This window comes from Argentina silus, assembly GCF_951799395.1.
Source record: "Argentina silus genome assembly, chromosome: 15".
Classification (NCBI taxonomy): Eukaryota; Metazoa; Chordata; class Actinopteri; order Argentiniformes; family Argentinidae; genus Argentina; species Argentina silus.
In genome coordinates this window covers 2,135,914-2,148,609 of record NC_139669.1, presented here as the reverse complement: position 1 = coordinate 2,148,609, position 12,696 = coordinate 2,135,914, and the positions used below count along the sequence as shown (strand labels likewise).

The 12,696-nt window shown below is 44.2% G+C and overlaps 1 protein-coding gene across 2 annotated transcripts in view; it reads left to right on the top strand.

Moving 5' to 3' along the window:
• Positions 1 to 207: 207 nt before the first annotated feature.
• The window catches only part of nfkb1 (nuclear factor of kappa light polypeptide gene enhancer in B-cells 1), a 20,652-nt gene continuing 8,163 nt past the window's right edge, over positions 208 to 12,696 (top strand). The window contains exons 1-11 of one of the 2 annotated variants that reach the window (XM_083686609.1): positions 208 to 468; positions 1,110 to 1,144; positions 1,277 to 1,355; positions 2,526 to 2,566; positions 2,717 to 2,815; positions 6,064 to 6,212; positions 9,571 to 9,734; positions 9,894 to 10,052; positions 11,021 to 11,125; positions 12,399 to 12,490; positions 12,693 to 12,696. The exon at positions 12,693 to 12,696 is cut by the window's right edge and continues 135 nt beyond it. In XM_083686609.1, coding sequence (XP_083542735.1) covers positions 1,115 to 1,144; positions 1,277 to 1,355; positions 2,526 to 2,566; positions 2,717 to 2,815; positions 6,064 to 6,212; positions 9,571 to 9,734; positions 9,894 to 10,052; positions 11,021 to 11,125; positions 12,399 to 12,490; positions 12,693 to 12,696 — 922 coding nt within the window. In that variant the 5' untranslated portion in view covers positions 208 to 468; positions 1,110 to 1,114. Of the gene's footprint in view, positions 469 to 1,109; positions 1,145 to 1,276; positions 1,356 to 2,525; positions 2,567 to 2,716; positions 2,816 to 6,063; positions 6,213 to 6,366; positions 6,411 to 9,570; positions 9,735 to 9,893; positions 10,053 to 11,020; positions 11,126 to 12,398; positions 12,491 to 12,692 lie in introns of those variants that run through there. The other variant, XM_083686610.1, reaches the window with a different exon arrangement.

Sequence of the window (12,696 nt, the reverse complement as noted above, 5' to 3'; positions counted from 1 at the left end):
GGGCAAATTCTATATGTTCTTAAAGTTGATGATTGCTGACTTAATTCACATTTGATCATTGTGATGTGGTTGATCCAGACTATGCCGTACTACCTGTAAATGACCGCCAGGTGGCAGACACGAACAGTCAACAGATTACAGGACCTTCACCAGCTACGTCACTGGGAATTTCCAGTGGGGAAGTCAAGTTTCTGAACAACTGTCCAAGTCGATGTCGCCAGCTAGCTGTCTTTTGTTGTCAAGATTAGAGAAATCATCTTCGTTTACCAATGCAAAGTAGTTTTCAGTTTATAGAAATCATAAGAATTTGATGATATATTCTGGTGCCATCTGACGGGGTTTTGATTCTGTCAAATGAGCTCACCCAAGCATGGCGCAATAATGTGCAAAGCTTGGCTCAACTGAGGTGGATCGGGGCTGGCTGTCAACAGCGATTTGATGTAGCGAGGATTCGGACTTGTTGAGAAGGTAAGCACTGACTACGCTTTTGTATAATGAGTGGCACTTGTGAAGTTACTGACAGTTCGCCAAGTAGCCCCTCAAATCCTACCGTTAGCCAGCTAGCTGTGAGAAAAACTTCCACTCCACACTTCCTCATAATTAGCCAGCTACTAGTGGCAAAGCACCACAGTACCAACACTACAATGAGGCTGGCTGCTAATTGCTAGTTATTATAGCCCGCTATATTCAGGGTCGTGTGTCCTGTCCGTATACTGTAACTCACAGGGATCATGAATGTTAGAAGACAGTGACTTGTGCTTGCAGTTCACACAATGCTAGCTAGCTGACCTAATGTGCCCAGGTTGTGCTGTAGCTGCTGCTAGCTAGCTGACTAGCTTGCTACATAATGTACAGTTTTAGCACTGACTGTAGTCAGCAAGTGTCAGGCGAGCTGGTTTAATCTGTCAGTGTCCAGGTTGTCGTGTTTAGATTTGGGATGTGTTGATCACTTATTTAATACTTTACTTCCTATCAAATGTTCTTGATGTACTTGTCTTGTAAGACAGTCATTATTGTAAAATAATAGGCCAACAGTACTAAATTTGATGTTTTGCTGGATTGCTTTTATGAACCATGACTTTACTCAAGGTCTTTGTCTCTGATCACAGACGCCATGGCTGATGAAGACCCCTACCATTCACAGGTAGCGACCTCAGTACCTATCCAGTCTCTGGTCATATGAATGGAACTCAAATAGGGCATTAATCTACCTGTAGGTCAGTGGAAGGAGCTTTTAATATTCTTGTTGACCTTTCTTTTGTTTCTTCACTTTTAGTACTTTGACAGATCCTTTGACTTAGATCCACTGTGGCTGAACTTCCCTCCCATGTCACAAACCACTGCACTACGGACAGGTAAGAACTACTGGGCCACTTCATGACTCTATTTCCCAGCATTCTTTTTTGGGACATTTTTCAAAAGCAAGCCTAGCCTGTAGCTAAAGCACCGTAAATGCCTCTTGTATGACAAATGTTGACTTATGTGTAAGGTTTAGCCTACTTTTGTCCATATTTGCAATATATGATACATAAATGTGCAACAGGCAATAGTGAATGGGTAAAGTCTGAAAAGCAGTATACATTTGTGGTCAAAACCAGCCTCTCTTTTAGGATAACTGAAACAAGAGACAGTTTCGTGATGTCATGATCGCTTCAGAGTTGTAATGTAGACACAGGCCTAACTTCTCCTTCCCCAGGCAACTTTCACTTCTCCATCCATCTCCAGAGGGCTGCTAAAACATTGTTATAACACTGTTATAATATTTAGCATAAAGATGGAAACAGACTTTAATGAGATCAGCAGCGGTTGTTAGTGTGAGCGTCAAGGGGAAGCTACTCTTTTGTATCTCTGGGGGATACCCGTCAGTGTCCCTACTGAATAGCACATTCAAGATGAGTGGACATGCCCTCGCGCTGTCAAATGTAGAGGCTCATGATGTCATTGTGTTACAAGTAAGGATATAGTTAGGGTATAATGCCGCCTGTTTCCTTGTTCCTTTCCTGTTTGGCACACAGCCTTATACTCTAGCAAGGTTTGAATTCCGTGTGTAATCTAAGGTTAGAAACACTGTTGATATCCACGAGGCTAGGCAGTTTCTCTACCTACCGAGGAAACAAGGTATTCTATTCTCTCTAGAGAGAGAGAGTTTAAACCTAGCATGGGTTGGGCAGGTTTGTGTTTGACTGATGTGAGGTGAGCAGGAGGATGTGGCTGAGGTACTGGCCCGGGCCTAGCATCAGGCAGGAAGAGGAAGACTGAGCGTCGCTCAGCCAGCAGTTGTGTCAGGAGCAACATGCTATGAGAAACCTGACAATAGGCTTGTTTTGAGGTAGCTCAGGGCTGTACGTTACATCATAACCTATTTTTAACCGAGCAATGTTTACAGATTTCTTGCCTGATTCAACAAACGTCTTTGAACTCACAAAAACAAAAAACAACCGATCCCAATCGAATGTACTGTAAAATGTGTGCACGTATTTAGCAGAAGTACGATATTCATCTGTGTCTTCTGTTTTCAATTACAGCTGATGGACCATACCTCCAAATCACAGAACAGCCTAAACAGGTAACCTTTTCCAATGTGCTCCTTTAGAGCATAGCATGTTACAGAATGCACAATGTATGTCATGGTGTTACAGGTTTATAATAAAGGGTGGTTATGGTGGTAGGCTTATTGAGGCGCTCTCTCTCTCTCCCCCCCCCTCCCCCCCTCCAGAGGGGCTTCAGGTTCCGCTATGGCTGTGAGGGGCCATCCCACGGCGGACTCCCAGGAGCCTCCAGTGAGAAGAACAGGAAGTCCTACCCCCAAGTCAAGGTAACTCCTCCCACCAAGTATGAAGGCTTCCTCCCTTCATTTCCACCCCTCCTTGTTCCTTCCTTTCGTGGTCCCTCCCTTCCTTTCTTCCTTCCTTCCTTCCTTCCTTTCTGTAGTTTGGCCATCCTTCCTTCCCTACTTCCTTGTTTCATTCCTTCCTTATATACAGTACCAGTCAAAAGTTTGGACACACCTTGCCAAGAGCGTGCAAAGCTGTCATCAAAGCAAAAGGTGGCTACTTTGAAGAATCTAAAATATAAAACATATTCTGGTTTGTTTAACACTTTTTTGTTTACTATGTAGAAAATAATAAAAAATAAAGAAAAACCATTGAATGAGAAGGTGTGTCCAAACTTTTGACTGGTGCTGTAGTTTGTCACTAACTTTCCTTCCCTCTGTTCCTACCTCTTATCCCTCCTTACTTGCATGCAGATTTCTGCGTCCTACGCTGCATGTCTTGGTTTGAGGTGAAATCATGCATGTGTCGACCGAACAAGGGGAAGCAGGAATTCCCCTACAGATTCCTAGGAAGCTCTCTAACATTTCCCACAGCAGAATTTTTGTGTGTGATTTTTTTTTTTCTTTTTATTATCAGTAACACCTGGATTACGAACTAACATTTTTGTGCCAAACATGACATACTTTAAGTTGAAATCTCTCTCAGGCACACACACACACACACACACATACACATACACATACACACACACACACACACACACACTACAAATACTCTTTATCCTTTGCAATTTGAACTATGTTCAGACTGAAGTCTGGGAAATCCCCTCTATAAATATGCAGCCTTCCTGCAGTAGTAAGAGAGTAGGTGTATTGTCTCTGTTGATCTTGAGTCAATTTCCACAACTTGTTATCTTCTGCCTGTGTTTTCTTTAACCTGCAGGCCTTTACTAAAAGGTTTTAGCCTAAAGTGGTATTGTGTTGGATCTAGCCACAATAATGTCCTTTAAATAATTGTCGGAGCCGGAAAAGGGGCAATCTTATCTAATCTTTTAGTCTTTAGATTAGTTTGTATTGAATCAGAAGAAATCGTGCACACATGAAGGGTGATTAGTTGGGAAAACTGTCAACACAGTATACTTGCCTTTGATAACATAACAGCCCATAATCATGAGCAAAAGAAGCAGGCCTACATGAAGACCCTCTCTCTGCCCTTCGCTTTGTGTCGCGGCTGTTGGGAATTTCCTCCAGTGTCATAGGCGTAATTACTAGGAAGTGTTGCGTGCCGTCACAAACGGGAAATGCAGTGTTTTTCAGCTGCTTCGCCCCCTCTCTTGCAGGCAGGCAGACTCAGACATGAAAGGACTAGGCTTGCTACCTCAGAGTGTTCAACTACAGACCTGAAGGTGTCTCTGTCAGCGTCTGTTCTAGGGCTGTTGTAGCTGGTGTTGTGGCCTGTCGTGCAATGATGTACAGTACCAGTCAAAAGTTTGGACACACCTTGCCAAGAGTGTGCAAAGCTGTCATCAAAGCAAAAGGTGGCTACTTTGAAGAATCTAAAATAGAAAACATATTCTGGTTTGTTTAACACTTTTTTGTTTACTACATAATTCCATATGTGTTCCTTCATAGTTTTGATGTCTTCAATATTAATCTACAATGTAGAAAATTATAATAAAAAAAATAAAGAAAAACCATTGAATGAGAAGGCGTGTCCAAACTTTTGACTGGTACTGTAGCAGTAACGTTGAAGTTAGAGATCTGTTTTCATGGAACATCCGAAGGCACTGTTTTCTGGCAGTATGGAGAGGTTCCTCATGGGTAATGGCTAAAGGCTGGATGGACTGGGGAGACATTTTTGTTTTGTTAGATCTCAGGGGTCACCTCAGCACGTCCTCCTGGTGCTTCTGATCCCGAGCCACGCCTTGCAGTCTTGTGATTCGCTGGAATCAAGTAATGACCAAATACTTTACTCAGTAAATTCACCCCCCACTAAGGCCCAGGTTTGAGTCGTGTTGTTTTTAACGGTTAGTTAGACTGAAGGCGTGTTTTGGCTCTGTGAACCCGGATGAGGGCGTAGGGGTAGTTCAGTAACATTCGTCTACAGTGCAGTATTCATCTGTGCTGCTTTATATTTATATTTATCTGTAGCAGCTTGAGGAAGTATTGGGGAGATGTGTGTGTGTGGTTAATATGGCCTAGATGCCTCTACACCCCTCCCCTAGTCCATTTGGCCTAGAATGATTGCATTCACTCTCAACATAACCTGCTGATGACAAACCTTCCATCCAAATGTCATTAGCAGTAGAAGCATTGCAGCTGATCGGAAGCGATATTGTATTTTGATGATAATCATTGAGGCATAGAAGCATCTCTGTATAGTCTTCTGTCTCAGCCAGAGTTCTGTGAGACACAAATGTCATAGAGAGTGACTCATGTTCATAACATCTTAGTCATCTTAACCCCCCCCCCCACAATCAATGAATACATTGTGATTCTGTCAGTCAGGTAAAAAAAAAAAAAAAACAGGGGTTTCCCATGTCACAGTTAGAGGAACGGGATGTGTGGTTGAGGAAAAACATGACCTTTTTAGCGTTGTTTGAAAACAGTTGTGCGTATGGAAAAGTGTGCGAGCAAAGGAAGGTGTGGCTTCCTCCTCAACGGCCTATCGAGAGCCTGTCGGCCCGTCCCCCCCTCCAATCAGATCACTTGATCAGTCGTACCATCACAAGCAGGTCATGTGTGATGGAGAACACCAGTGAAGACACAAGCTACCAGGTCAGGATGGAGTCGTGTTGAAGGTGTTTTCATGGGTTCAGTGGGTCCATTTGGTGTGTGCGCGTGCATGTGTTGTTTGTGTGTGTATGTGTGTGTGTGTATGTGTGTGTATGTGTTATGGATGACTAAGTGACTCACTTATCCCTAGAGAAAGCATGCACTATGAACTAACCACATGACAAACAGAACACAGGGTAAAACTCCAGCATCGCATCAGTCAGCCGAGTCTTTGTGACTCAACTGTGTACTGTTGTCTACCAGCGCGCAGACCACTAAGCCTGCTCAGGCTTTCACTCTGAATCCTGAAAAAGTCTAAATAGCAGAGTGGATACTGTATGCAATACTTCCCTGCGCTTGGTCAAATGTGAAACATTGATTGATAATACTTGATAATCTTAACATAAGTGACATTTTGACAAAGAGGAGACTCCCAAGTCCCAAGACTCCCTGTCAAAAAAAATTTTAAAAGGCAAAGTTCCCCTCTAAGAGACCCATTGTCGTTGTGTTGGCAGATATGTAACTACCAGGGGATGGCGCGTGTGGTGGTCCAGCTGGTCACCAACTCCAACCATCCCCATCTCCACGCCCACAGCCTGGTGGGCAAGCAGTGTGACAAAGGCATCTGCATCACTGACATGCAGCCCAAAGACTCCAGCATGAGGTGTGTGTCGCTGTGTCTCATCAACATCACACCCACACACGCATGCATACACACACACACACACACACACGACATGCAGCCCAAAGACTCCAGCATGAGGTGTGTGTCGCTGTGTCTCATCAACATCACACCCACACATGCATGCATACACACACACACACACACACACGACATGCAGCCCAAAGACTCCAGCATGAGGTGTGTGTCGCTGTGTCTCATCAACATCACACCCACACACACATGCATACACACGTATGTCCGAACTGTCTCTTTCCCTCTCCCTCTCTCATGCACACACACACACACATACTGTGCAATCGGAAAGTATTCAGACCCCTTCACTTTTTCCACATTTTGTTATGTTACAGCCTTATTCTAAAATGGATTAAGTTAATCAATCAACACACAATACCCCATAATGACAAAGCCAAAACAGGTTTTTAGAAATGTTTGCTAATTTATTAAAAATAAAAAACTTAAATATCACATTTACATAAGTATTGAGACCTTTACTCAGTACTTTGTTGAAGCACCTTTGGCAGCGATTACAGCTTCAAGTCTTCTTGGGTCTTGGCACACCTGTATTTGGGGAGTTTCTCCCATTCTTCTCTGCAGATCCTCTCAAGCTTTGTCAGGTTGGATGGGGAGCGTCGGTGCACAGCTATTTTCAGGTCTCCAGAAATGTTTGATCAGGTTCAAGTCTGGGCACTCGAGGGCATTCAGAGACTTGTCCCCGAAGCCACTGCTGTGTTGTCTGGGCTGTGTGCTTAGGGTCGTTGTCCTGTTGGAAGGTGAACCTTTGTCCCAGTCTGAGGTCCTGAGCGATCTAGAGCCGGTTTTCATCAAGGTTCTCTCTGTACTTTGCTCCATTCATCTTTCCCTCGATCCTGACTAGTCTCCCAGTCCTTGCCACTGAAAAACATCCCCACAGCATGATGCTGCCACCACCATGCTTCACCGTAGGGATGGTATTGGCCAGGTGATGAGCGGTGCCTGGTTTCCTCCAGACGTGACGCTTGGCATTCAGGCCAAAGAGTTCTATCTTGGTTTCATCAGACCAGAGAATCTTGTTTCTCATGGCCTGAGAGTCCTTTAGGTGCCTTTTGGTAAACTCCAAGCGGGCTGTCATGTGCTTTTTACTGAGGAGTGGCTTCCGTCTGGCCACTCTACCATAAAGGCCTGATTGGTGGAGTGCTGCAGAGATGGTTGTCCTTCTGGAAGGTTCTCCCATCTCCACAGAGGAACTCTGGAGCTCTATCAGAGTGACCATTGGGTTCTTGGTCACCTCCCTGACGATGGCGCTTCTCCCCCTATTGCTCAGTTTGACCAGGCGGCCAGCTCAAGGAAGAGTCTTGGTGGTTCCAAACTTCTTCCATGTAAGAATGATGGAGGCTACTGTGTTCTTGGAGACCTTCAATACTGCAGAAATTTGTTTGTACCCTTCCCCAGATCTGTGCCTCGACACAATCCTGTCTCGGAGGTCTACGGACAATTCCTTCGACCTCATGGCCTGGTTTTTGCTTTGACATGCACTGTCAACTGTGGGACCTTATATAGACAGGTGTGTGCCATTCCAAAACATGTCCAATCAATTGAATTTACCACAGGTGGACTCCAATCAAGTCGTAGAAACATCTCATGGATGATCAATGGAAACAGGATGCACCTGACCTCAATTTCAAGATAGCAAAGGGTCTGAATACTTATGTAAATGTGATATTTCAGTTTTTTATATTTAATAAATTAGCAAACATTTCTAAAAACCTGTTTTGGCTTTGTCATTATGGGGTATTGTGTGTAGATTGAAAAATAATTTAATTCTAATTTAATTTAGAATAAGGCAAAACAAAATGTGAAAAAAGTAAAGGGGTCTGAATACTTTCCGAATGCACTGTATACTGAATGCACTGTATACTGAATGCACTGTATACTGAATGCACTGTATACTGAATGCACTGAATACTGGCTACACAACCTCTTAGGCCCATCACATACTGACTACAGTACAGAAACATCAGCATGAATTTAAGGCCATTATAGATCCTATGTTGACTAAGACTTAGGGTTGCACATTTGAAGAAATGTCCTTGATAGTTGATAACCGTAACGATAAATCGATTAATTAAAAAAAATAAAAAAAATAAAAGCTTATGACAAACAGATTACAAAATGTGTGTTTTCCTCAATCAAAGCTTTATTTGTACATTTGAGACATATTTTGATAGCAAAACAAACAGAATCATGAAGGGCTCAAAATATAGCCGACGGCTCGTAAAATTGCTGCTCTCGCCAAAATATAACATTGTATCACTGGAACTTGTATAGATAAACAATTATGAAGGGCAGTAAAGAATTATGAAAGGCTATATTTTGAATACTTCATAATTCTTTGTCTACACAAGTTCCAACCCAGACATGGTACTATGTTAGATTTTGTGATTGGCTACATCTTTGGTCGAGAGAGGCAATATTACGAGCCGTCAGCTATATTTTGAATACTTTTCGCCCACTGCTCGTCGCCTACAACAACAATAACTTGTATATATAATGTATATTTACCTCTCCAAACTGCACACCCGACTCACCCCTGAGCTTACTTTTTTAAGTTTTTTATTTTTTATTAAAAATATTAGCATGTTAACATGCTCAGGGGGGAGACATGTGCCCAGCCTGTTCAGTAAGGCCAGCTGTTGAAAACTCAGATGGGACAGATGTCCCGGGTACGCATAAGAGGTGTCCTGCCAGTTTTGCCACTGTAGGGAATCTGTCTCCGTTGATTTTCCACCAGTCTGTGGGATTTACAGTACCAGTCAAAAGTTTGGACACACCTTCTCATTCAATGGTTTTTCTTTATTTTTTATTATTTTCTACATTGTAGATTAATATTGAAGATATCAAAACTATGAAGGAACACATATGGAATTATGTAGTAAACTAAAAAAGTGTTAAACAAACCAGAATATGTTTCATATTTTTGATTCTTCAAAGTAGCCACCTTTTGCTTTGATGACAGCTTTGCACACTCTTGGCAAGGTGTGTTCAAACTTTTGACTGGTACTGTACATCCAGAGGTGGGGAAATGTCCCTCAGAGCGTTTTCGACGTCACTGGCGGTGAGGGCGGTGTTGTATTGAGTAGTGCCACAGCAAAGGCGGGGCCTCTCCCAGCATGTTGACGTGCAGCTCCCTGGACTGCAGCTGCAGCCCCCTCAATTTCATCGTTTATTTTGATACGCTCGTTCGATAAAATTCCGCTTGATCAATAAAATTCCGCTTGGATCAAATTCTTAACGACGATCAATCGATCGTCAGTTAATCGTTAACAACCCTACTAAGACTTCCTCCTGTTTGCTGGTCCAGTTTTCCCAACCTGGGCATCCTCCACGTGACCAAGAAGAACGTGAGTAAGACTCTGGAGGACCGCATGACCGAGGCCTACAGGATGGGCTACAACTGTGGGGTGGTCATCCACCCTGAAATAGACAGCTTCCAGGGAGAGGTCCGCGTCCCCAGGGAACTCACAGGTCAGCTCTCACACACACACACACACACACACACACACACACACTAGCATATTTGTATGTGTGTAAGTAATTGAAGTGTGTGTGTGTGTGTGTGTCTGTCTCTCTCTCTCTCCCTCTCTCTCTCTCTGTCTGTCTGTCTCTCTCTCTCTGTCTCTTCAGACCACCAGATAAGCCTGATCTGCAGTTCTGCGGCCCACCAATCTAAGGAGATGGATCTGAGCGTGGTGAGGCTTATGTTCACAGCCTTCCTGCCAGACAGTGACGGGGGCTTCTCCCGCAGGCTGGACCCCGTCATATCAGACCCCATCTACGACAGCAGTGAGTTGACAGCTCACAGCACCAGCCGTTTTACCCAACTTCACATTTTTTCTCTCTACCACTACGACACTGTTTATTAAAACCAGGAAGTGTATATATATATATATATATATATATATATATATAGAGAGAGAGAGAGAGAGACACTTCAATTACTTCACACATATGAGAGAGAGGGATATGCAAATGAGCTGCGATGACTCTACTACAATGTTTGACATGGGCCTGTGTTTAAATAAAACCACATGAGTCTGTCCTGGTTTCATTTCCCTAGCTAGCGCTGTGTGCTTGTAGCTCCCTTCCGCTACAATAAACCTCTCACTCCACTTCCTCTCAAATGACAGAAAGTAGGCCTTCACTTTCTATTTGCTACCCACCTTCCAGAAAACCGTTTGTGTATGTGCATCCACAGAGTCTGTCACTTTTTTTTCTTTTCTTTTTTTCCACGTTCAGTTTCTCTGTCATTTCTGCAACCAAGACACGAGCAGAAGAGAAAGTAATTTCGCAATTTTGAGGATTTTGCAACTATCCAGACGTCATCTACTTGACTAGGGCCCAGGACTGTCAGTCACTTTGTTTACCTCTGTTCATCTTTGATGTATTGCAGTGTGCAAGTCTTCCTTTTCTTTTTAAAACAATGTCATTATACCTATTTTGACCAGCAAAGCAAAGTTGGTTGATAACAATTGACCTCCCCTCTCTCTTCTCTCCCCTCCCCCCCTCTCTCCCCTCTCTCCTCTCTCCTCCCCTCTCTCCCCTCTTTCCCTCCTCTCCCCTCTCCCCCCCCCCCTCTCCCCTCTCACCCCTCTCTCTCCCCCCCCCCCCCCTCTCTCCCCTCTCTCTCCCCCCCTCTCCCCTCTCTCCCCTCTCTCTCCCCCCTCTCTCCCTCTCTCCTCTCTCCTCCCCTCTCTCCCCTCTCTCTCTCCCCCCCCCCCCTCTCCCCTCTCCCCCCTCTCTCCAATGTGTAGAAGCTCCTAACGCCTCCAACCTGAAGATAGTGCGTATGGACCGGACAGCTGGCTGTGTGACTGGAGGAGAGGAGGTCTACCTGCTGTGTGACAAGGTCCAGAAAGGTAGCCTTGAAAGGGATTCCACACACACACACAGGCACACACACATACACACACACACACACACACACACACACGGGCAACACCCTACATGCTTATCAAATACTGCCTTAAGACTTCATATTTATAATAAGTATATGTTCAAATTCCTATTGAAAACATAGGCTACAGTACATTGGCTCATGGTGCAGTAGGAGTGTCTGCCCACCTGACAGACGTTAACTGCACCTCAGTACATACTGTAGTTCTCTGTGGCGTCATCATGGTGGCCTGACAGGACCTTTGATGGAGGAAGTTCTCCGGCCTGGTTTTCCAACCTCAGGGAATTCCCCAGATGTTATGCAAATGAGAGAGAGAGAGAGAGCGAGAGAGAGAGAGAGAGAGAGAGAGAGAGAGAGAGAGAGAGAGAGAGAGAGAGAGAGAGAGAGAGAGAGAGAGAGAGAGAGAGAGAGAGAGAGAGAGAGAGAGAGAGAGAGAGAGAGAGAGAGAGAGAGAGAGAGAGAGAGAGAGAGAGAGAGAGAGAGAGAGAGAGAGAGAGAGCACTGCCTCTGTATTGTCCTCTCTGAGTCTGTTGGCCAGTTAACAAATGTCAACAACCCTGGAATGCAAGATTCTCCCCTGGGTTCTGTTTTCTAGTTAACTGTGGGGCTTTTTCTGTTCGACCTAGAACAATAGGCTTCATGTCTATATCCACATATTGTTTATTCATCTGGTTGGAATGAATGAATGTCTTTACAGATGTGTGACTCCTGTTAAATGTATGCATGACTGGCTGCTCTCCAACCGTGGTAATGTCAGAGTGAAACTAACTAGGCTTGATTTTTACAGTTAGTTTAGTGGGATGGGAGGATACTAAGGTCATTAACTTACACACACACACACACACCCCTTCACCTACCACCCCCAGATCATACAGTAGGTGAGCCAGTCAAACACACACACACCCCTTCACCTACCACCCCCAGATCATAGGTATAACAAAGGCAAAATTAACCAAGATGTATTCTTAATAATAAATAATAATAATAAGCTTTTATTTATATAGCACAGTTCATACATAAGAGTGCTGTACAATACTGCGCAAAAGAAAGAAAAAGGAACAGATTAAACAACAACAGAGAACAACCAAAACATCAGCAAAGTGCTGTACAATACAGCGCAAGAGCATATTAAAAACAAATACAACTATAACATAATTCACCAATACAATAAAAGCTCCTAGTCTGCTCTTATGTTTAAGACGGGGCCCTTGATGTTTCTCTGTGCTCTGTGTCAGATGACATCCAGGTGCGTTTTTATGAGGATGATGAGACGGGGCTGACCTGGGAGGCTCTGGGAGACTTCTCCCCCACGGACGTCCACAGACAGGTCAGTGTCAGGGTACAACCTTATGGACTGTTGGCGGCACCGCCAGCTACTTGACCAAATGTGGGCCCATGACAAACCTTTTAATTATTCCCAGTATGAACCCTGACCCCTGACCCCTGCCCCAAACCTGTGTACACCCTGAAGCCTGGCTGCAGGCCCAAATGTAACCTTTGGTGAAACTGCCCCTCCCTGTCTCCCCCAGTTTG